Source organism: Aulonocara stuartgranti (genome assembly GCF_965226115.1).
Source record: "Aulonocara stuartgranti genome assembly, chromosome: 15".
NCBI classification, from domain to species: domain Eukaryota; kingdom Metazoa; phylum Chordata; class Actinopteri; order Cichliformes; family Cichlidae; genus Aulonocara; species Aulonocara stuartgranti.
The window spans coordinates 10,039,743-10,064,931 of record NC_138951.1 but is presented as its reverse complement, the minus strand read 5'-3'; the positions used below and the strand labels follow the sequence as shown (position 1 = coordinate 10,064,931).

The 25,189-nt window shown below is 38.7% G+C and overlaps 1 protein-coding gene across 1 annotated transcript in view; it reads left to right on the top strand.

Moving 5' to 3' along the window:
* The first annotated feature begins 3,159 nt into the window (after positions 1-3,159).
* Positions 3,160-25,189, top strand: part of LOC309688843 (potassium channel subfamily K member 2-like) — a 30,502-nt gene continuing 8,472 nt past the window's right edge. The window contains exons 1-5 of the mRNA XM_082504863.1: positions 3,160-3,539; positions 6,952-7,265; positions 14,692-14,809; positions 21,275-21,435; positions 23,119-23,314. Coding sequence (XP_082360989.1) covers position 3,539; positions 6,952-7,265; positions 14,692-14,809; positions 21,275-21,435; positions 23,119-23,314 — 790 coding nt within the window. The 5' untranslated portion in view covers positions 3,160-3,538. The remainder of the gene's footprint in view (positions 3,540-6,951; positions 7,266-14,691; positions 14,810-21,274; positions 21,436-23,118; positions 23,315-25,189) is intronic.

Genomic DNA, 25,189 nt, shown 5'->3' with positions numbered 1-25,189 from the left:
GAATTAGGAACCATGTGCTCATATTTCATGGGGGGACTCATAATGAGATGAAAAAAAAACCTCTTCGTGTCCAGAAATATCTAAACAGCTCTACTTCAAATTCCCAAATGATCCTCCTGACTAAATACCATTACTGCAAAGTTTAAAACTTAGGCAACACTGGTAGTGAACACTCACAGACATTTTATTAGGTATACCTTGCTTGTACCGGGCTGGTCCCCCTTTTGCATTCTTTAATTCAACAAAGTGCTGAAAACCTCAGAGATTTTGCTACTATAGATACTGATACGAAACTATCCCCCGCACTTCCATCGATCGTGAGCTGTTGCTGCAAGGCAGAATGGATCTCTGCTTTTATGTTGTTCGTGGCAAATTCTGAGCATTATCAGAATGTCGCGACAGAAATCAACATTTATTGGACCAGGCGATATTTTTTCAATCTTCTGTTACTCATTTTGGATTAGCCTGTGTGAATTGCAGAAACAGTTTCCTGTTCTTACCTAACAGGAGTGGCATTCATGGTCTTCTGCTTCTGTAGCCAATCTGCTTCGAGGTGGGACATATTTTGCTTTCAGAAATGTTCGTCTACCTTTTCTATAATGAGAGATTTTTCTAGTAACTGTTGCCTTTCTATCAGTTTGAAGCAGTCTGCCCATTCTCCTCTGACCTCTGGCATCAACAAGGCACAGAAAACTGATGCTCACTGGATATTTTCTCATTTTTGGGCTGTCCTCTGTAAACCCTAGAGATTGTTGTGTGGGAAAATCCCAGCACATTCTGAAATACTCAGACAAACTCATTTGGCATCAACAACCATCCCACGTTCAAGTCACTTAAATCACCTTTCTTCTCTATTCTGATGCCGAGTTTGAACTTGACCAAGTCTACATGCGATTGGCTCATTTGTATTAATGATAAGTTGAATGGTGTACCTAATAAAGTGTGTTAATGTCACATAAAGCTGAAGCACATCACTACATATGGTCTCTTACCTCATTCATTTAACTTGGACGTAACCTTTAAATTTCTTCAGGTTTGCAAGTAATCAGAATGGCAAAACCATGAAGAAACAAATGTTATGTTTCAGCAGCTTTATACACTAAGCAGTGGTGAGATGGTCAAAAAGGCTTGCTGCTTTTACACTAAGAGCAACAAAAAAGATGACTATAGCCGAGGGTAAAACAGCTTTAAAGCAAAGTCAGAAAGATTTACAGCCACTCATAACCTACAGTGGTTTTGTAGTTTCTGTTGACAGAACATTACAGCATTAACTGCTGAAAGACTTTGCAGCGGGTGTTATAGCAGCAGAGCGAGCATTATATTATATGCATGTATTCCACTTGAGTGCAAATAAATTCTGCTCTGCTGCTTGTTGGACTGATGTCTGACTTGGCTGAGGACACAAGCTGAACCAAAAAATTCAGCCTCTGACTGATACCAGCTCACAACAGCATGTTGACAACTAAGAAATAATTTGTACTGACTCATAGTCTCTCATTTATTATGGTTCAGACAATCAATGGCAGTTCTCTTTGGGTAAACTGGAGTTAATATTTGATGAGTAAATGCAATCCCTTGAGCCTTTCAATACACATTGCTGATATGACCGCATGTGAGACACAAAAGCCACAATGTAAGTCTCTCATATTTTATCCAGGAATGGGTTTTTCTTCTGTTGAATGATAAATGAATGGAGAAATTAATGAAAGTGTCACACATGTACAGTACCTCTGCGATTAATGCTCTGAAATGATTAATCGCAGATTACTTGGATCCTGACAGTGTGATCAGCATCCATCATAAACAATGAAACCACGACTTACCTAGAAGTCGTGTCCTGGAGGACCTAAAAAAAAAAAAACCCTCCCAGATTCTCTGAGCATGTGAGTGCAGATTGGATGCTTGAGTGAATTAAAGTAATTTAGAGAAGGATAAATGAACAGATGGCCAGAAAAAGATTATAATGGAAAAGGAAAGGATGGAACAAATGGTTGAAAATCTATGAAAGAACACGCGGTTATTAAGAGCAATCTAAAGCATTTTTAAAGTGCGGTTACAGACTACATGTTTACAATTCTTTTCATTTAGCGTTTTCCCTTCTTTAAATGAAAATTTTGTCCTCTTTAACCTCAACTACTGTCCCAACAAAACATCAAAAAAATGCACAAAATAGAAAAAAAGTAGAAATCAATCATGTATGATATCATTATGACTTGTATAATTTATGCATTGGTTAGAAAATGAAATAAACATTTTAAAAAAAGGAGAAAATCAAATATCTGTTAAAGGGATCACGTTTTTCTTTCAAAGACGCCTTCCTGATTAATGAATCAATCTAATGCCAGCAGTACATCAGTATCAAAGCATGAAAGAAAAACAGAACTACTCCAATTCAATTAGCTGCAGCTGATCATGCATGTAATCAATACTGTGGTCTCATCTGCACACACACAAACACACACACAAGGGCAGGTAAAGGAGCTGATCAGCAACTGACCATCAAATTACTGAGAATCCTTGTCAGTGTTGGTTTTCATGTGGAGGTCACGTCTGGATGCCAAGGTAAAGATAACAAGCAACACAGGGGACATAAACCTTACAGACAGTCTCACAAATTCAAATTAATTTAATTAAAGCCAGGCTTCAAAGCGTGGAGCTGCAACCTGGCTTTTTCCTGGAGGTGAGATATGGCCCGTTGACTGGGATGTTGCCAGTTTAGTCCAGTAAGAAGACAGCTCTATTTATTTATTTATTTATTATTATTATTATTATTATTATTATTATTATTATTATTATTATTATTATTATTATTATTTTAACACCAAAATGGTATTTAAAATGGCCTATTTTGGTAAAATTCATGCTTTTTAAGGTGAGTATTCTGTAGTATTCTATATGCTCTTCAGCTCACCATCTACCAAGACGTGGATGTCAGACAGGTCTGCTTTCTGGTTCTGAAGCTGAATTGTACATTTGGATGATGCTGGAAGGAAGAAACTGGTGATCCTTTATAATATATGAACATATAGAGGGTTTTTTTTAATGGAGTGGAGGTTTTAAGGAATCCACATCTCCCTTAGGAGGAAGTTTCTCTCTCTCTCTCTCCATCTCTCTCTCTCTCTCAAAAAGAGAGCACACGGTCACTGTGAGCGCAGCCGGAATGCGCCACAGCGCATCCAGCAGTGTCACACTGATGAAGCGCGTCTACTGACCCTGACAGCCCAAACCTTCCCTCCGTAAAAGCACGAAATGCCTGCAAACACCTGGCTGGATTTCGCGGAGGCGGTCTGTTCTCCGTGTTCCTTTTACGCTCTGTCTCAGCGTTGCTTTTGCTAGGAACGCGACGTCCTGGATGCGTTATCTCCAGTGACGCTGATGTGAAGCGCAGTTCGCTGAAGCCATGTGAAGAGCGGACATGTCTCTTGTCGGGAGCACCGGAGGCAAAACGCGAGTCCAGTAGAGGAACAGTGCTCGCACTTTATTGGAGAGCAAAAAAGATCCATCCATGAGGAGACGAAGAGAGAAGAGATGGTAGAGAAGTAAGTACGCAGACAAGTTGGAAATATAAGCCTAGCAAATGACGATTAGCTGCTTTTATTCTTCGTGACTTATAACCTGTTATCAAGTTTGCACTTTAGAGAAGATGTTAAGGGGGGAAGCAACCGTTCAGTAGGTAATCGGTTCACTGATAATTGATTGAAGGTTAATACCAGGGATATTTGAACTATTCGTATTATTGTTTTGAACTTGATGACACCTTTACTTAATTATAGACAAGAAAGCGACATTTTTAATTAGGTAGACCCATTAAAAATGGACTAATATAATAAAAGTGCTTACCGCAGTTGCGTGTATGTGCAAATAACCATAAAACCTAAAACAGTCCTTTTGGTTTTCACTGGATTGTTTTTGAGCGAGTGATCCTCTCCATGAGTTGTTTACTATAAAATTATGTCCAGGACCTCTCGGGGTGGTTATGTAATTGCATCTACTGTAGCAAGCTGTTTAGGAAACGGGTTTGTGACAAAGAGTTATAAATTTGTAATGAGCGTCCATTCAGTTGCTTTGCACATTTATACTATGGGACAGCAGCCAAAATAAATAAATACATGCATGCATGCATACATACACGTATTTAAAAAATATATAAAGATATAGTATTTTAACTCATGGAGTGCAAAGGGTTGCATTCTTCTTTCTTCATTCTTCTTCACATGTTTTGCATGCACAGATTGATTGATTAACAGATCGATTGAAGTGATATTTGGGAGTTTTATATCAGTCTCACATGTATATTTATTGGACATAATTCGGAAGAGGATCGAGAGATAATGATGCCGGTTGTAAAATTAGGGCTGATGCATTGTGGTTTTTTTTTTTTCCTTCAGTGTGAACACAATGTGAATGAAAAGTGTCCAACCTCATGCTGATCGCTGGGGTTGAGGTAGCGCTGTTTCTTAAGAAAAACATTATAAATGTAATTAGACAAACCAAGTAAAAAAAACATTATTACTTATAACAGCATTAAAAAAAACTGCCATTCCTACTGGACTTCCATTTTTAAGATTTAATGATCAGCTTTTCTGCCAGGTTACTGACATTTTAAGAAGGTGATGGCATTAAAATACTGCAACAGAAAGTTTCACTATAATATCTAATATTAACGTTTCTGAAATATCTTTTTTCTTTTTTAGCAGCCAAAAAACAAAAAATTGTTAGCTATATGCCACAAAATTCAGAAATTGTCTGCACAGAGGTCATCTTAGGTGATTCCAGTGATTCAATATAAAATACAAAAAAAAAAAAAAAATGCTGTATATACAGTTTTTGTTCTGTTGTACATATATATAGTCAGTCCTCATGTATTTACACTGTGCATATAGTAACTTATTATCCATCCCTTATCTATTCCACTATGTATTACATCTTTGCACCATTGCATCTTAAACATGCTTTAATTGTTTTTGTCTGTCTCATTGTGTCTGTGTCATGCTGATGTCATGTAGTCAGTATTGTCTGTTACATGCAATGAAAGCAAAGAAAAAAACGGAGCCTAATTCCTTGTATGTGTACAAAGCAGATTCTGATTCTTATTATTCACCAGATATAGATATTTGACGTTAATCAATCAGTCAATTTAAGATTGTTTTTCAGAACTGTGCAGCTTCCCTGGTAAAGTCTAATCTTTCTCTTTCTTCAGTGTAACCAGTAATTTGAACCTTGTTGTAAAGTTGTTCTATTTCCAATCATGATGTCTCTTCATTGTAAACTTTAAAAGTGATCAGCTATCTCCTCGAGTGTGCTTGACTTGGTTACTTCTGCAGTTCACACCTTTTTGGCTCAGTCAGCCAGTGCATTCATTCTTTTTAAGAATAAACCAAATTGTTGATTCAACTGCTCCTTTGTTTTTTCAGTCTAATGATGTCCTCACTTGCACTGACATCTATTTGGGCATCATATTCAGAATTGAAACGAAGGCTACCAGAGCTTTTATTGGCCTAATTTGTCATGAAACAACAAATTAACAGCCCTCACCTGCTCATGAAACCGTCTGTCAGTCAATTGTCCAATTAATTTTGAGTATCTAGAAATGGAGATCGTGTATAATAACGTCTGATTCCAAAACAAAAAATGTGTAAAAGCCTTGAAACAAGGCTGAGCCCAGACTCTGTTTTATTTTAAATCCTTTGTTTATGTGAAGAGGAAAAAATTTAACTGTCAAAAACTTAAGGACCCAACTGTATACATTGAGAGATAAAACATTACAATTCAACCCTGCTCTTTTCTTTAACACATTAGTCCAGATTTTCTTAAATATACATGTGAAAGAACCTTTTTCCACATCTGCTCCATGCTTGCCGGTCTTCTGGACCCGACAGGATCCTGGTAGTTGGTCAGAAACTTTCCATTTCCTTAAGGAAATGAACTCCTCCCTGTGCTTGAGGAATTTAGAGTAATGTAGGGGGAAGGATAATAAAATCCTGGGATGGTTATAAACCACTTCGTGACTGGAAGAGAAGGTGTTGAAATGCCTCTTCGACCCATTACACAATTATAAAGTGTTCTTGAGACTATCTCGCTTGCCCTGACACAAGTTTCTCAGAGAGGTCACAAAGAAATGGTAACTGCCGCTCAGTGTTGTGTAGTATATATCAATTTTGAGTTCAAGACAAGTTAAAAGTTTTATGCCTTTTAGGATATATATTTGATCCACAATAGGCAATTTAAACAGAGTATGGGTTGTGGTTGAGTTTGAAGTTGAAAGCAGCTCTTTGAAGTAAATTTATGAGTCAGAAATGCCTGTAAACCATTTAAACAACAATGTTTTGAAGTGTCAGGTATTTAAAAATATGAAACTGAAAATCATTTGTACTCGTTTACATTTTAAAGACAGATAATTAACAAAAGCAGTTATAAATAACAGTCTGCAATAGTGTTCCGGGACAGCCAGTCCTGGAACATTTTATGAGTTTAAAGGGTGGTAAGATTTCTAATTATCTCACAAACTTTTTCCTTTATGTGATGAAGAAGCAAACAGTAATTTAAACAGTTAGTTAAATGACAGAATCAATAACTGGCAATTATTTTGTTGACTAAACCATCTTTTTAGGCAGAAATATCACAGCTCCTTTGGTCCAAGCTTCTTCAGTGAGAGCTCCTTTTTTGTTTGACACATTTGTTAAAGGTTTATTATTACATTTAGCCCTGTTTAGTTGGAATGAATAAAACATATTATGATACTGCACTGTCTGGATGGTGACCATGGGAAATAGTTACTCGCAACCCTATTATATTATATTATGCAAATCTCATATGGCGCATATTGTTTCCTGTTTATGTCTGTGATAAAAAATAGCACAACCAAGTCTAATCATAGGAAAGGTGAATGATGTGATAAATGAGGAAACATGTAAAGACACTGATCCACGTAAATCATTTGTGTCCTTGCAGTGGCTGCACCTGACCTTCTTGACCCAAAGGCTGCCGCCCACAACTCCAAGCCTCGCCTGTCGTTTTCAACCAAACCAGTGGTGCTGAACACCCCAGAGGACGAGTGCGACACTCGGACTACGGTCATGAGGTGGAAGACCGTATCAGCTATCTTTTTCCTGGTGGTGTTGTACCTTATCATTGGGGCAACAGTGTTCAGAGCGCTTGAACAGCCTCACGAGAGCTCCCAGAAACTGGCCATTCTTACTCAAAAGCTGGACTTCTTGGTTGCGCATGCATGTGTAAACTCCTCGGAGTTGGAAGAGCTGGTCCGGGTAGGTGGAAGCTTTAGTGCCATAATAATAATCCTAATTTATTCTGTTGTGCAGGTCTTAATGTGTAGCAAAACACAAAATTTGTCTGCAGATTTTTAAAACTCAGGGAGAACACTGAGCACTGTGCAGTTTGTACCTGGCAGCTTAATGTTGTTTAAGCACCCCTGAAACCCTACCCTGCCTCTAACATTATGCCTTGCAGAAAAGTATAATAACTGTAAATAGTTTTTACCCCACAGCTGTAAAAGTCTGATGGAGTATTGTCGTCACCCTGCCGGGGAACGACCAGGGGGTGTCAACACCCAAGTTTGCAAATGTGATAACTCAAGAACAAGGCGACGTAGGATTTTGACATTCATACCATAGTTACAGCTAAGAATCTCAGAAGAGTTTGAATCTCTTGTTATAACCATCACCATCTTTGTTCCAATGCAGGACTCTCTGACTGCCATGTGTCTCTGTCATAATGTCTTTGTTTTAAAGCTAAATAATACCATTCTTTAAAGATAAGCAAATTTGGGGTTCTTTTGTACCTTTTCTTATCCATGAAATGCATTTTTCAACAGTGATTTGTGAGGGTTTTAGAAGCCTTAGACAATTGATACAGGGTTACAAATCATGAAATGCATCTGTTTTGCTAAATGGAACTTTAAAACAAAGTTTCATTCTAGGGAATTCCATATCACAGCATATCTTTACTTACTTTTTATCTGCAGTTTCATTTGAAGCAACAGAATCGAACCATGCAGGGAACTTTTTATTTTCTTGAGCTCACCATATGCCAAGCACCGGAAAATTACTACTTGAGGCTGAGACTAGCGCGGGAGTACCTTAAGAGAGGCACGTTTAAATGTTTTTTGAGCTGTAAACTAAATGACATGGAACCCATCATTGCTGGAGGCTGATGCTAATTTTGACATTTCTATTAAAGCTATTACAAATTAGCATGGGATGAACAAAAGGGCTCAACAGCCCATCTACTGTTTAATCACCCCAAATCTTGAATGCTAGTGCTGATGTAAATCTAACCATTTTGAACTGCTCTGCAAAATAAAATATACAGAAAACAAATATAAACTATGAATTGCAGCAAAATAAAGCACAATACTGCCAAATTACCCATCTGGGTCCTCAGGTTTGTGTTATGTTTGCCCTTTGGGTATTCAATGTTTGCTGAAAAGAAAGTCAAAGATGTAACTACAAATCAAGCCATGAAGTCTCAAGTTGAACTAGTAAATCTCACTAAATGAATCCAATCCGTCAACTTGTAACTGCACATCAGTCACTAAAAATAAAAATGCACTAAAAAAAGATATATTGACGGTGCAGCCGTTTAACTCGTGAAGTCACGACTGTTTCTCTATGGATTAGTTTATCTAGCAGGCAAACTTGTCAGGGTTGATTAAAAGCATTTCCTCTTGGGGAATCTTGTTGGAGCATTGCACTTGTGGATGATGATTACTTTTCTAATGTGCCAAAGCTGAAAGGTCTTAAATCTCAAGGGAAAAATGATTTTCTACCTTTTCTAAATTTGGCCGCTAGCTGCAATTTCTCATTAAGAGTCTGCCACTTGGAGCCAAGAAAAACACCTTCAACTATCAAAATGTGCAAGACCAACGTTATGTAGTAACATGAAAAATTAAAAAGGTAATATATTAAAAACCAATATATGTATTTTTTTTCACATAGTATGGTAGGATGCCCTAAAACATTGCAACAATGACCAAATGCAAACAAGTAATGAGCCAGCAAAGTAATGAAGGTCTACAGAGAACATAAAGCAAGTTTATTATACAATTTCCAATCTATGATTTCTTTTCATAGTATTCATTTTATTTATTTTTTGTCTGTTTGCTTTAACCAAATCATCGTGTCACAAGTCAAATTAAGCTACTGGCATAAACATACAGTTTAATGGCAAGGATGATTTCATTGTGAGTGGAGCAAACATTTTTAAAATTTTGTGGCATTAAAGTAATAAAAGTATTGGCATACGCTGTTTATAGTACATGTGTGCTCTAACATAATTAAAACCAATTTCACGCTGAAAGGATTTATTACTGCCTGTATTGAAAAATGTGTCGTGGCCACAGTTGTAACAGATGGCGGTTATTTATCTTTAAATTGCCGAGTTAATGTTTAATGGTGATGGTGGTGCTTTCAGAGCCGAGATCATCCGTCTTTCACATTGTTAGAGTGAAACCTGAGGCTCTGGACAATGGAAATCATCCTTCCAGCTCTCTCTTTCAGTCCCACTACCTGTTACATGACGTCCAACAATAGGGCTACGACTATACAGTGAAGCTTATTTACGGTTAAGACATACTTAAAAGCACATCATCAGGAAAACATATGGAAAGCCAGCAGTAGCAACAGTTGATTCTGCATCATCGTCATCTAAAAGTAGGAACCCACGTAACAACTTACATGACAAAAAGCAACTTTTTTTGACAATATGCACTGAGATTGGATCAGTCTGTAACAAAGTAGGAGTTTTTTTGACAGACCATCAGCTGTAAAACTGATAAACAGGATGAGGATGTTTTTTGCTATACAAGTATGTCTCTTGTCCTGCGTGTCCCTTTTTCTGCAGACTGTCCTCTGTCTTTAGATGCATCTGAGCTCTATGGGTTTCCTGGACTTCTGGAGCAAATTGGAACTAATTACTTGCTCAAGAACTTAACCTAAAAATCCAGGGCGAGTTGTCTCTGGAAGCATTTAGAATCACTTTAATGTTTGGTATTTTGAGGCTAATTGTAAGGCAGATAGCAGTGTTGATATAAATCTTTTATTGTGTTTTCACGAGACTAGAGTCCAGCCAAACTCTAGTCTCGGGCAGAGGTGGGCAGAGTAGCTGCAGTGAGTACACCAGCCTTTCAAGTAACTATTACTCTTCTGATCATTTATTGATAGGCAGCTTCAACTGAGGTCCCCCCTCCCTCACACACACACACACTTTTACTTAATGATGTATACAAACACACACACATGCACACACCTTTGCAGGTTCCTGCTGATAAAACACTACTCAGCAGAGGATTGAGGAGAGATGTGCTCTCAAAGGGAGTAATTAAAAAAAGTGAGTGATGTTAAAAGCTCCAACTCTTTCTCTCCGGTCTATTTGCCTCAGCTTTGAGACGTCCACTGCGGTCTTCACGTCATCCTTTCTTATCTTTTATTAGTTTGCATATAGCTGAGTGCCAAAGCGGTGAATTAATAAGCTCACTTGGCTGGGACACAAAAGGGGGCTGACTGAGCCAGGGCTTTCTGATCTAATGATTTGCTAAATTGTGTTTTTAAAGCCACTGTGAATGTAGTGGAATTAACTTTGACCTCCTCCTCCTCCTTCGGTTTATTTGGGAATTATGAGGTTTAGACAAAAACATGATTAAAAGCTAATCTTGGTACATGTATTAAGTCTCATAATACAGCTGTCCTCCAGTGGGCTCTACCAACTCTATTATAGCAGCTAATGAGTGGAGAAAACTGTAAATCAATTAATTCTATGCTTTTGTGCTTTTCCTAATTGTCGTCATTTGAGCTCGTTCTAGTGACTGATGAGCAACATACGGTGTCTTGTACACTTACTATATTATAGCAACGTAACTCCAAACCTGAGGTCTATTCATATTAAATCCAGCTGATGGAAATAATTAAAAAATTCTAACTCTTTTTGGTTCTCTTTTTGGTTCTTTTTAATTCTTATTCTTATTTTTATATTTTTATGACAGTATGTTTGCACTGAAGCACCGCAGCAATTTCCTAATGTTGTAAACCTGCTCAACATTTGGCAATAAAACCCTTTCTGATTCTGATTCTGATTCAATTCTTACATTTATTAAAAGAAAAGCCACTCAAGAATTAGATCCTTTTTAGATCTTTTTTCTTGGCCTCAAACTGAACAGAATGCATAATCACAGGGGAGTAAAAGCTTTAGTCCAGCGAAGTATTCCTCTGCAAGTTAATGGCATCAGATCTGTAGTAGAGTATCTGCTCCCCTGTCGTTTCAAAGTGTTTCTCTTTCATTTTGTCTCAGTAATAATTCTAGCGAGTCTCTTTAGTTGCCACTTGGGCCAAAAATGCTTTTTTCTTACTGCAGTAAATTAAACTGTTCCCCTGTTGACCTGAGTCTCTCTCTCTTTTTTTTTTTAAACCTGGTGGGATCAAGTTAATCCAGCATTCAGAGGAAATGACAGTTCACTAGCCTTGATCTTTTATCTTTCTTGTTTTATCTTGATGCTGTAATCCTTGATACCAAACAGCCAATACGATCCTTCCTCTCCATCTCCTAGTAGCAGAGAGAGGCCGGGGTTTGTTTGATTAATTATATTAGCTGAGTCTGCCGTACTCATCGATGTCTTATTTGGCTCAGGTTTACTCAAGCTGGAATCTCTGTCCATGGATCTGAAACATCAGAATGCGTCATGATGAATCTGTGACAGTTTCCATGGTGCTGTATGCGGTAGACTGATTTTTTAATTGTGCCCTTTTTCTCTCTTATTACACCTTAGATCTAAAATCAGAGTTCTCAGAGTGTGTCCTTGGGTAACTTTTTGTGCAGTCCATGAGGAGGAAAAAATTAGTAGACTAAACAAGGACATTTTCATAATATTCATAACAAGGAATTCAAACATTTTATTCACATACACATTTTTCTCTAGCGTCCAGTGGTTACCTGGGCAACTCTCAGCTTTACAGCTTTACCTACATACTGTAATATCTGTGCAGGTTATACACTAGTGATTAGAGATCGATATAGGTTAAGTAGGTCAGTTGAACTAGTCAACTCCCCCAAAAAAGAAAAGAAAAACAGTTAGAAACAGGTAGCAGGAAGAGCAGGAAGATCACAGACACAGACTGTTGTGTGCTATTGTACAGTACTGTTGTAGTATTGTTATTATATTCCATTAACACACTTTAACCTCCTAAGATCCAGAAGACAAAATGTTCTTTTTCAAAATTGTAATTTTTTTACGTTTTATGTTCTGCTTCTGTCCCTTGAAGTGGACATCAGGTCTTGTTTGATCACAGAGTGATATGATGGCTGAGTTGAGCAGAAACATTTATGGATATATAAAGACAGATAGAACTATAGAGGTGGAGTCAGGAGCTGTCAGCTGTCATTTTGGAAGGGGCAAAATGATGACCCCCAAAGTTGATCACGGATAAGACGTATTGCATAAGCAGGGGCTCTGAAGTTTTGGGATGTGGTTTGGAATTATTAGGCTTGTTGCATTCTATTTGGAAGTAAATTTTTAAGTTCAAGTTTTAATGCTTCCTTTGGAAATGACCATTTCCACCTTGTTTGTGTGCTGATTTTTTTCTAAAACCTTATTGTCTGTTTTCTGTTTGATGGAACCAGAGGACCACCCATTTGGTGGTTTTGGGCCGTGTCGTCCTGTTTTCATGTTTCATGCTAAAAACTATTTCAGCATGGTATTTATGCTATTTTCACTTTTGTAAGTGCTGACATTTTTTTCTTCTCAAACCCGGTTGCCTGTTTTCTGTTTGATGTTATCAGAGGACCACCTGTTTGGTGGTTGTGTGCAGCGGCGTCCTATTTTCATGCTTCATCGTGAAAAAATATTTCAGTCCAATTTTAGGATGGTTGAAATTAACCTGATAAAGACAGGAGACGTACAGTTTAATGCACTTAGCATGTATTTTATTAATTACATAAATCAGCAGGATAAAAGGAGAAATCAAACTCTTAGCTGGTGTGTGTCTGTGAATTACACACGTTTATACAAATAGATTTATTTGTTAGGTTCAGGAAAAGATCATTTTATGGCTAAAAATAGATATTTAACATGCTGACAAAGAAGATGAACAAATTTTAACAAGCTGTTTTCATAAACTGTTATAAAACTGGATGTGACATCACACACTGGTCTTAAACTCATTGTCACTGTGGAAATTTGGAGTCCGATATTCCCTTCAGTTTGCAAGCTGCATACGTAGCTAACTGCTGAATCCTAATTAGTGCTTAGTAACAGACTTATAAAATACTGGAATTTCACTCACTAAAACTAAAGAAGAAACTCGTGCTGCGCAGCAAACTATATCATTTGTCAGGTCATTGCAATTAAATGCTCCCAAAGGCAGAGACACTACAAATGGTTGGATCTAGCAGCATGGAGGTAAGGGCCTAGCAGATGTGACTACAGCTTCCTGTTGGGCACATGTCAAAGTAGCAGCACCTATAATTCAGCTGTTAAGAAAATGTATCTCGTCTAGAGTTGTTGTGAAGTGGCGAAACTATCAATAGAGGGCAAAACCATTTTTGTACCAGTCTGTAAACATTTTACTGCAGTAAAGTAATTTTGTTATAAAAGTAACATATGCAGATTGATTCGCTTATGAAGTTGCCACTGAAAGAAATAACATTTTTGGCACTTTTGGCACTTCATTTTTTTTTTTAAATACCACTTAAAAGTATTCTTGATGCCAAGCTATGAATAGCCATCAGGAGACCAGTCACTTATTAGGCCGTATTATGGTGTCTTAGGCGGACATCTATCACGGTAGCTGAATTCTGCAATCTCCCTGAATTCAATTTTTCCCTCCTTCTGGAACACATCAGACATTTTAATGCATTAGCTTTCCAAGGCATAATCTATCATAAAGAAAGGCGATAATGCCACAGCTGTCTGCGTCTGGCTATATTTATCCAGTATGCAGTTTGCCAGCAGGGTGAACTCACTGTAATCAAATGCCCAGTGTTAAGTATAGACTGAGCAGACTCTATGCAAATAGGTGAGAAAAGAAGCAAGTCTACATGTTGCATGAGAATTTCAATAAGGAGAGATCATTTAGAAGAACTGAACATGATTTGTTGAGAGAGTAAAATTAAATAATGTATTTGCCGATTAAACTCTGATGACCCTTCATGGCAGAGCAGAATCCCAGCATTGATTTAGGACAGGATCCCTAGATGGTGGTGAAGATGTAGATTGAGGCTTGGTGGATAGAGCTCTGTTGGGTGTGGTGGGGATGGGGAGGAGATGAGCTGCACGAATGAGACTCTGAAAGAGAGAATGACAGAGTACTCAGATTTAACAACACAGAATGGAGGCAGATTGGCTCAAAGGAGGCAGGCAAGAAGATGATAGGACTGTAATGTCAGTCAGTACTGACTCAGACAGCGTGGGAAACTGGTAGTGATGTAAAGAACAGACTAGTAGCCGAACGTCCAGGAAAGAAGGCAGACGATTACATTATTATTCAACTTACACATAAACTTCATTTTGATGTATAGAAAAAAATGTAAAAGCGATTTTTCAAAACATCATGAACTTGTGCGCAGGTCATTCCACATCTTTTGCTTGTGACATGTAAACTTTGGCATGGAAAATAGCGGCACATATTTACTGTATTATTTATTTCATGCTAAGGCTGTTTTTTTTTTTTCTTCTTTCTTCTGCAGCAAGTGGTTATAGCAATTCGAGAAGGTGTGAACCCTTCGGGAAATTCATCCAATCAGACGAGCCTCTGGGACATGAGTTCCTCCTTTTTCTTCGCTGGGACTGTTATCACCACCATCGGTAAGCAGAGAAATTTCTCGTTCGGTTGTGAAATAAAATGGAAATGCAAATAAATTGTAAGAACAATGTGGAAGCATTTTGGATACAAGTGGATACACTTCAGTCCCACTACCAAAAAGTGTGAGCCAGTGCCTGAACAGGCCTTAAATAGTTGTTTTAGTTGAATACTTGACCTGATCCAGTTTGGTCTATAGCAGCCTCTCACTTGAGATTATCCCAGTAAATAATTTTGTACCTCATTTGCAAATTGTGCCCTCAATGTTAGCTACTGTGCTCTTTATACATAACAGAACTTAAATGTCCAGCTTAAATATGTAGTAATGTAATTTGGCTTCGTACAAGCAAAAAAACAGCCTGAAACTCAAACACACTTCCCTTTTTTCCATCATTTACACCATTTGCTCTCTCTCTGTCACCTCCAGCTGTAAGAGCTTGCTAATCAGAAAAAAGGAATGGCACGCACACAAACACCCACACAACCGGTTTGACAGCTCATCTGGCTCTTCCAATTGGACCATGACAGTTCGCCGTGTCTGTTCAGTGGGCTGTTGGGCTCCATTTCACATCTGTTGCACCTTTTCGGAGCACACCCTCCTTTAAAAACACCCTAAGTGTGATCTTGATAAATATTTTAGCGTCAGACTTTGTTTGCTAACACTAAGACTTCTCCTGCAACCTCTTTCCAGATTTCTAGATTTTGGTGCACTGCGCCAGGCTTGTGCTTGCAGTTCCGCTCATGAAAAATTCCCCTCCACACACACACACGATGGGTATAACATATCTGTGTGGTGGGCTGTTGAGCTTCATTTCATATTTCCTGGATTCTGTCACAGCTCATCCTTGTGATAAAATGTTGCTAATGCATTGCATTACCATAAATGGATTTTGCCTTCTGGCTTTAAAATATGCTTCCCCTCGAATTTATTGCGAAAAAGCAAAGACTGCACTGTGGGTTTTTCGTCTGCTCACCTGAGACTGAGTATGTTGACTCTCTCTTTTATACTCCTGTGCTCCAGTGATTTACAGATGTCGAGTTTTCTCAGTACAAGCAGGTTTACTAGATTTTCTATGCAATGTGAGTGCAGTAAGTGATGCAGAGAAGTGAAAGAGCTCTGCTTTAGTTTAAAAACTAATTAAAAAAGCATGAAGCATCCAAAACTGTCTGAAATTAAGAATTGAAATCTTTTTTGGTAGTAAACTGTGCTTGAAATTAGATTTTGCCACAGAAGTCTCGATCCCGGGTGGTGATTTTGTTTGTAGTATCTCTGATGGTTGTTCGTGCAAACAACATATAATTGCTGCTCTCTCTGTTGGCAATCATTTTAATTTTGCCTTACTGGAACAAAATGTTCTGTGGCCTTTGTGCTGCTATGCAAAGACATCTTGCTTTAGAGAAGCCATTATGTCATTTCTTGTCAGCGCACAGCCTGTAAAGAATCTATTAAGAGTCCAGACAGGAAACCATTTCTGAAGCCATATCAAACATTACATTTCATACACACATACTCCTTTGTTTATGTGATCTTTAATTGGATGCCCATTATTGAAACATAGCATACCCCCCTTCATCGTTGCCCTTTATCGAGGTAATGAACTGGAATAACTTTGTGGGTTCGGTTGCCTCTCCTGGCTCCTTCCTACCCTCTCCTGGGAGCAAAAGAACAGTAATCATTGATCTCACAGCATTTCTCCCCCATGGGATTTCTTTGTTAAGACTGGTATACTTGGAAATTCACATTTCTACTGTATTTACACCAACAGATCTCAAATGATTCATTATTTATAGACTGTAGAAAATTTTTTATTATTCTCTCATACAACTTTGCTCCTTTTGGACTCTGTTGGAAGTTTGTTTTTACAAGAACATGTTGCGACACGTTGTGCAATGGTTTTCCATAAAAAGGTATATTTTTTATATATTTTTGATACCACCTCAAACCCACTGTACCAACATCTGATTCAAGGAAAGAGAAAGAGCAACCAAACCCGGAGCCTGTGTCTTTTTGTAGCTAATGAAGTCACTCTGTTAAATGTTGTGCAGCTGGTTTTCTCTCCCGGTGTCACTTAATGAGTTTAGAAGGAAGTCATTAAGCTTTTACTGTCCACTGCAATTGTCATCGCTCCTACGAGAGATTGAACAAGACCTGACGTGTTACTATATGCAATCATCACATAATCCACTCAACTGTGTCGGGAAAGAGGTGATCCAGGGCTCCTCCTTCTAAAATCTTAAGGTTAATGTACTGTTCATGAGGCAATGCTCTGAAACTAACTCAAGAATACCTTTCATGGTTTTTGAAGTCTGATATATTGCAAGTCCTGTAGGACAACAGCATCTCGGTAGAGCAGAAGGCAGATAATGTATTTTAAATGCATGACTTCTTATGTTTTTAGATATTTTTAAGAAAATATGTGATGGTTTAAAATTGGCTGTGTTTGCCCAGGGCTGTCACACTATCAGACTACCACATCACAGTTACAGTCACACAGTAAATCAGTATATTAACAATGCTGATATCTGCATAAAAGTGTGAAGCCAGTCATTATTTCATTATATTTTGCTTCCAAGGACCCAGACTTAAAAAACATTTCAAAGTGGTCTTGAGTGGTCAATTTCAATCCAGTACTTGTATGCGACAACCACAGAATAGTGATTAGCAAAAAGCAATGAGCTGAACACTTGGTATGTCTCAGCATGGTGTAGCCTTAAATTTTTGAGGTAACCGGATAAGTGGAGGACAGAAGAAGAAGTGCTAGGACTAAAAAAATATCTACAGATGGACAGTATCTGAAAATCATGTCCTTTAAAAATCAGGAAAAATAAAAATCCAACAAGGACCTAGCATAGGACCTGTTCGGGGAAACCTCGTGAGAAATGGTCTCAGTGGAAACAGGTTTGCCAAATTACTAGAGCTAGATTGAAAATAAGTGGCAACGAGTAAAACTTTTGTTTCAAATCATTGTCACTATCCACAGAGGTGGTCAGGAGAGAGGCACACCAATGAGTGTGTGTACAGCCATCTTAAACACATGGTGGAGGTGCTGTCATGGTTTGGAGCTCAGTCAGTGGTTTTGGAGCTCTTGGAGATCAAAACTGATGGAATTAAAAACACTGTCAGATTTTGATCCATATGGAAGTCGCCTGATTAGATTCATCTGAGTTTTTCAGCTTTCCTGCCAGTGCAGTAAAAGCATATCTGGTTAGAAAAACATACAATGGACATGATCAGTCATGGATTGGCCTCCCCAAAGCCCCAAACTCAGCATTACTGAAGTAGTGTGGGATCATCTTGCTAGAGAATGAATCAAAAGGCATCCAAAACTAGCTTTGAATGCTTTTTTTTTAAATAAGAACTATTCCTGAAGATTACTTAAAGAAAAAATGCAAAAGCTTACCTGAGAGAGTTCTAGTTGTGTTGAAGGATAAAGGTGGTCATACCAAATATTGACTCTTAAGGTGTTAGAATTGTATAAGCTCTGTTTTTGCCTCATACTCTATACTTATACTGTGTTTCCATGTATGTTTGCACGTTTCAATGACAAAACTAAAAAGAAACATTTTTTATTTATATCTGTCATGATTTTAATCAATATGTAGTCATCATGACACTCCTATTAACTATTTATTATTTGATTATTTATGCATAACGAGGTAACAACATCGCTTAATGAATAGACAGATGAATGAATACCACAGATGTCTTCTGCCACATGTGACTAATACCCTTACCGTACTAAGCTTTTATGTCTGCTATTGAAATAAAACAAAAGATGAGCTTAGAATATAAACTAGAATTAATTCAGGAAGAAATGAATTAAGTACAGGTTCAAATTAGAGCGCTCCTGCTTCTCATTTGTTTTGCAATGTCACCCGCAGGTTAAAAAACCTAATCCGACATCCTGTCTCCCATTGTACTGATCTTAAAATTACTGAGCCATGATTGACAATTGTTCTCACATTAGGTGTCACCCTGCTCCAATGTGATCATGGAAAGTTGTTAGAAGACACCCTGCAGCTCATTTCCTGAGACAGATGACTACATTAATTAAGAAAAGTGGATGTAGTTCATTATGCAGATGCCTTATTAAACGTTAAATAATGAAATCGATATTGCATTTTGATGGGTGTGTGGGGTCAGGAGTACGAGAGGCGCAGATTTTGTTTTTAAACACGATCTTGACTGATTTTCTAGCTGCAGCTAAATATGGGTTTGGGGATTAAAACAAAGGCGTTAAACCTGTAATAGACTCATATTTTTGTTTCTCAGGTTTCAGAGGTACAGCTCAATGTTCATCGCTTCATTTTCCCCCCATTTTTCATTCATGTTAGAGTTGGCTGAGAATAGAGGGTGCGAATAATAAGCTTTTTTCCGAGTCAGAGACGTTACGCAGCTTCTACTGAAATTTCTCACAGCTATTCTTTTGTGCCTCTCAGCAATCATATCATAGCACAGTCAGACTTCGTGAAAATTTTCTTGTCTGGCAGGTTTTGTTTTGTTGCAGCCTGTAATGAATGAAGTTCTGAAATTCTGTTTTTTTTTCACGTGAATATTTTCTCTGCTTATTTATCCATTTCTATTTGTGTTATTTCAGTAATTGCAATATATGTGGTACAGTATAACAATGTCTAAGGCAGGACAGACAGGAAAAAAAGCACAATGTATCGCCAACTACAGCTCTTGTATAAAAAAAGAACAGACATACAGCACGTGCAACACAACAATTATAAAATACACAGATACATAAATCAGCAATCTTCTTGTAGTATGAGTGTGAGACAGAGAGAGCATGCCCAAAGGCAGGCAGAGATGGAACCAGAGTCCCAGAGGACCAAAGACAAAAGGGAATCAACCCTGATAGAGGCCTGTCACTCTGGTACAATTCAAGAATAGGGTCCCAGGTTTCCAGGCACTCAAGAACCTGGTGAGCAAATGCTGCCCCGAACCAGTGGCAAACTGGTACTGCAAAGACCCTCAATGTCTAACTTACAGATAAAATGAGGGTCAGTGAAGGGGTGAATAGGGCCACTGCAGCAGCCCCACGAAACAGCCTCTGGGTACTGCACTGCCCCCCATGGCCTATGTGTGTGGTTATATGTCGTGAACCATAATTATTAGAGTTACTACTCAAAAGGGGGGTTGGGGTGAACTACATCAGCCATCCGCAACCCCCGGGCCACGGACTGGTACGTCGTTTGGTACCAGGCCGCGAGAGTTGAGGCTTGGGTGTGACATTTATGGTTTTCAGGGTTTTATCGGTTTTTATTGTTATTTTTTTGATCGTTTTATTGTTAACTAGGTTTCCATGGGTCTTTTCCCGTTTGTTCTGAATAAATCTTCTTTTTGTGGTACCGTTACTGGTTTTATTTTGTTGTAATTATCAGCGACACCTTAAAGGTCAGTCCGTGGCGCAAAAAGGGTTGGGGACCACTGAACTATATGATTCACCCCTCTCCCCAAGACCCTAAGGGAATGAGTGATGTGATGTATGGAGCTGGGACATGGAAGACCAAGTAAGAAAAGAGAGAACCAGCAAAGACTGGTTCAGTAGGCAGCCCCATTCCCAACACCCTGCCAGAGGGCGGTAAGAAGTCAGACGTCAGGCACACAATGACAATGACAACGGTCCTGAACACCGCCATGTCTAGGGCAGCACCCAGCACCACCACCACAAAGAGTAGACTGGAGTGTGCAGATGAGTCCTGAGGCTTGGAGCTCATCTGCACATTGCGTCACAATAGGGATGAGACAAAATGGTCTGAACAAGCTCCCTGAGACAAGATGCCCTAACCCACCCAATTGGCCTACAGGCACCCACGAGCCCTGGAGGCACAGACCGGACATTCTAACATGGGTCAGCCCACCTTACACATCAAGGTGGCCGGTGGGGGGGGAGACCATCCCCACATAAGGAGGGATCCAGCCAGTGACCAGGCAACGATTTGGTTGCGTTGCTTGTCGTGTAGTACTGCTTCTCTGCTCATTTGCTTGCATATTTCTCTGACCCTCAGGGTTTTGGGTTTGGATTTTGGACTTTGCTCATCTTCTGTTTAGGACTTAAATCTGAGTTTTTGATCTAAATAAACAGTGCCTTCTGTTTAATCTAACCAATGTCTGTTTTCTGCATTTGGATCCTTCACTCTTCATGTTCCTTTTCATTACAGAAGAAAAACCAAACACTCGTTCACACGATTTTTCATGATTTAAACTGACAAGCGTGATATAGCAAAAGTAGAGAGCAATACGATTTTTAAAAATGTGCAATTTCATGAATGAAAGCTCAGAGAAAAATAAAACAGATTCAACTATGAATCAACAATCGCCTTTAATTTTTATGTTAGAAAGTATGCAAATTGTACATTAAAACTATGTTCTGCTCCAGAGGATAGAATAATTTGGAAACATAACATCACTGAAACTGTCAAGATCCACTCAACATTCACTGTGTGTGTGTCATTTCTCTCAGGATTTGGGAATATCTCTCCTCACACAGAAGGTGGGCGGATCTTCTGTATAATCTATGCCCTGCTGGGGATTCCCCTATTTGGATTCTTACTGGCTGGTGTCGGGGACCAGTTGGGAACTATTTTTGGGAAGGGCATTGCCAAAGTAGAGAAGATGATCGTGGTAAGATATGTTCTCTATCCATCAGTGACATTATACATGAATAAAGTTGTAAAAAGTGAAATTTATTGCGAATTTAGATTAAAAATGAATACAAATCTGTTGATAAGGTAGATAGGCACTGACTTTTATTACCTTGAAGAGTGTAGCATCTGGTAGATTCCTAGAAGAAAGACAAAAAAAGATGAGGGCCTAATTATCAGATGTTTTTCATTTCCTGATGTACTTTGTTTATCTGTAAAAGTCAGCTGAACTCATACGTCCCCTCAAAAAGTAGTTTAAGAGTCTCCTGTTTCAGTATAAAAGCACTGACAAAAGCATTTTGTCAGGGTACTGATTTTGATGTATAGCTGGCTCTGTCCCTCCCCGGGGAGGAAAAGACAGGTTGGAAGGTCATGGAGACAATGGAAAAAGATGGACTGCCACCTGCTGAACTCACTGCCGTGCAGTGAAGGTGCTGAAAACCATCAGCTTCACTGGTCCCCATGGAAATACAGTGATGCAGTTTTAATTTGTTTCTATAACATTCACTGTAGATTACCTTTCAACTGTGCATTGTTGTACTATGCTTTTTTGAGAGCGATGCGGACATAAGACATCACAGACAGAGTGATCTGAGGGCTGTCTGCTCTTTATACTTTACCTCTGAGGTGCTGTGCTTTGGTCTTACATAACTGCAGAGGAAAAGGGCATGATACCAAGAGACCCAGCTGAAAGCAGTCACCATGAGTGCAAGGGCAGCACAAAAAAGGACAGCGTGCAGAATATAATGCACAGTAACTCAAGCAAAAGACGAACTCTGGGGATAATGAAGAAATGAAATGTGCATGCTGTTGTTGAAGCAGTGCAAGTGCTGACTCTAATGTATCAATTAGCATACAGTAGCTGCTACTAAAAATGTAGTAAATCTGTTATTAGAGCATTTCCAAGGGATGTCAAGTCATGGGTGGGCGTTCCATCTGAGAGTGGAAATAATGTCGCATGAACTTCACAGCTTGAGATGTTAGAAAACATATAATTTATTCCTAGGAAGAGGTCAAAGAAAGTGACTCATTACAATATTCAGATCCATCCATCCATCCATCCATTCGCTTCCGCTTATCCTTTTCAGGGTCGCGGGGGGCGCTGGAGCCTATCCCAGCTGTCATAGGGCAAGAGGCGGGGTACACCCTGGACAGGTCGCCAGTCTGTCGCAGGGCCAACACACAGGGACAGACAACCATTCACACTCACATTCACACCTAATGGCAATTTGGATTTTCCAATTAACCTATCCCCACAGATCCAAATAAATAAATAAATAAAAGCATGGGTTGTTGTTGTTGGTGTTTTTTTCAGTTATTACATTATATGTAGTATACATATTGACAATATCTAACGCAGGACAGGCAGGAAAAAAATTGGATCGGAATCGGAATAAAAGGATAGCATACAAATAAAAATTCACGATGTATCGCCAGCGGCCGCACCTGTAAGGAAAAGCAAACATCTTGTTTTATTAGCACATCAGAAACCAAAGCACATGGTAACTATTCATAAAATTCAGCCGCAGTGTTTCCATGTAAAGCTTCTGCGCTGTTTGAATTCTTTCAAGCACTTCCCTTTCGCTCCCACAGATTGAATTTAAAGTTTTAGTCTCCGAAAGTGCACATCATGTATTCTTCATGTGAGCTAATCTCCCTACAGAAGTGGAAAGTCAGCCAGACAAAGATTCGCGTCATCTCCACGCTACTCTTTATCCTGTTCGGGTGCCTCATCTTCGTGGCCCTGCCAGCCGTCATCTTCAAGCACATCGAAGATTGGAGCACTCTCGAGTCCATCTACTTTGTCGTCATCACGCTCACCACCATCGGCTTTGGAGACTTTGTCGCTGGAGAAAAAGGTCACTTGAATTTTTCTTTTGTCTTTCATTTTTATGTAGAATCAGTGTATTTATAGTTGAATGATTTATCGGCCAGCCTGACTCAAAGGATCTGCGCAGCAGTGATAAGCCTCCCAGTGCACTACAATTATATTCTGTGCCTCACTTTAATTTACAAGCACCTTAACAGTAGTTCTTATGAACACCGATAACATATTTAACTGTAAAGACCACCAAGCTCATAGCCACTGATTGTGTGAGTCTCTGGAGCTCTACCAGAACATCACATTAGTCTCCCAAATGTTGTCTTCATTTGGTGCTTTGAAGATGTTGATGGGAATTACTTTATATCCAAGCAAGCATAACAGAGCCACTGGTCAGATTATGTTTCTAAGGAGCCAGACCTTCTAGTAATTTTTTACATTAGTTTTGGACAATAGTTTTCCTTCGGACATTGGCTCATTTCACAATAATTATTCCCATTTTGTTCTACCATATTGTTTCATCTTTGTGAAACAGCAAGCTTGTTTTACAGTTGTTGGGGGGTTTTGTGCAGAATAAACAATGTGTCACACTGTGTCTGATGGACCAGTTGGCATTTTGTTATCTTCAGATATACCCTGCTTCCTGCTTATTTTCAAATTTTATACAGCTGCTGGAAGTAGATTCATTCTCCTTCCATAAATAAACCCGAGAAGAGCACTGATCATGACTCACCACAAGAAATGTAATAAGCGTACCGCATTTCTTGAAATGTCACACTATTTCATGACGCAAGTCTGTAAACACCCTAAAAGAATAATTATAAACAATTAACTAAACACACTGTACATAATACAGTATGTCTGTGATAGAAAAAGTAAGAGGGTGTACTGTGCATTTTTCGTAGCTTGTGTGTATTTGTGTAGCAGCTGGTATTAGCTTGATTTGACCTTCTTGGCAGATAACAAGAGAGAGGCAGATGGGACAAATCACAAACACTTAGACTGCTGGATTAAACTTCCCTGAACAGGCCTAATGATTATAGATTAGATTGTGGCACCTGTGCCAACCCCCAGTAGCTACACTAAGCTAATCAATGTGGACTCCCGTTAGTTAAAATGTTGTTGTAATGGGAGATTATCTAACTGCACACTGAGCTGGCTGGCTCTGACTCTTCATCCCTGCTGATATTTTACGGAGTCATTGAAAGGTAAGGACCATAATGGGGGCTGAGGCGGCATTTAAATGGGCTTAAGGTAATATGTTCACAATGACAGAAAACCAGAACCAGCCCATGAACTGATGCAACATGGATCTATTATAGAAAAATCATTATATAAAAGCCCCTATTCCTGGGTCATTCATAGAAATAGATTTGGGTGAAGTCAAGCAGAGCGTTGTGCAAAAGTCTTTAGCTACCACTCATTTCTTCCAAGGAGCCAGACACCTTTTTTTGAAAGTGTTCAAGAGACTTTCTTAAAAGTTTTTCTTTGGTTTTTCACTCATTTTCTGTCCATTCCCTGTACCTGACTGTTTTCAAGGCTGACCTACAAATCATTCAATCGTTCAAAAAAAAGGCCCCTAACTCAAGGGAACAACCAGTTTGGGAAAGAACCTATTTTAAATTTTATCTTTAGGCATTTTGTTATTAGCAGTCTGCTGCAAAAACAGATGTCAAATCTAACACTTTTAAATGCATAAAATAGCATATTTGCACCAACAAGATGATTCCCAAGAATCTATGAGCTAAAAAAAAAAAAAGCTTTAAAAGGTTGGGGACCAAAGAAATGTCAGGCCTTAAAAAAATATCTACAGCAGATGAAAAGTATCTAAAAGTCATGTACTTAAGAAATTGAATTCAGGTTTAAAGCTTTTTTCTACCGCCAGCTGTGAAACATGGTGGCAACTCTGATT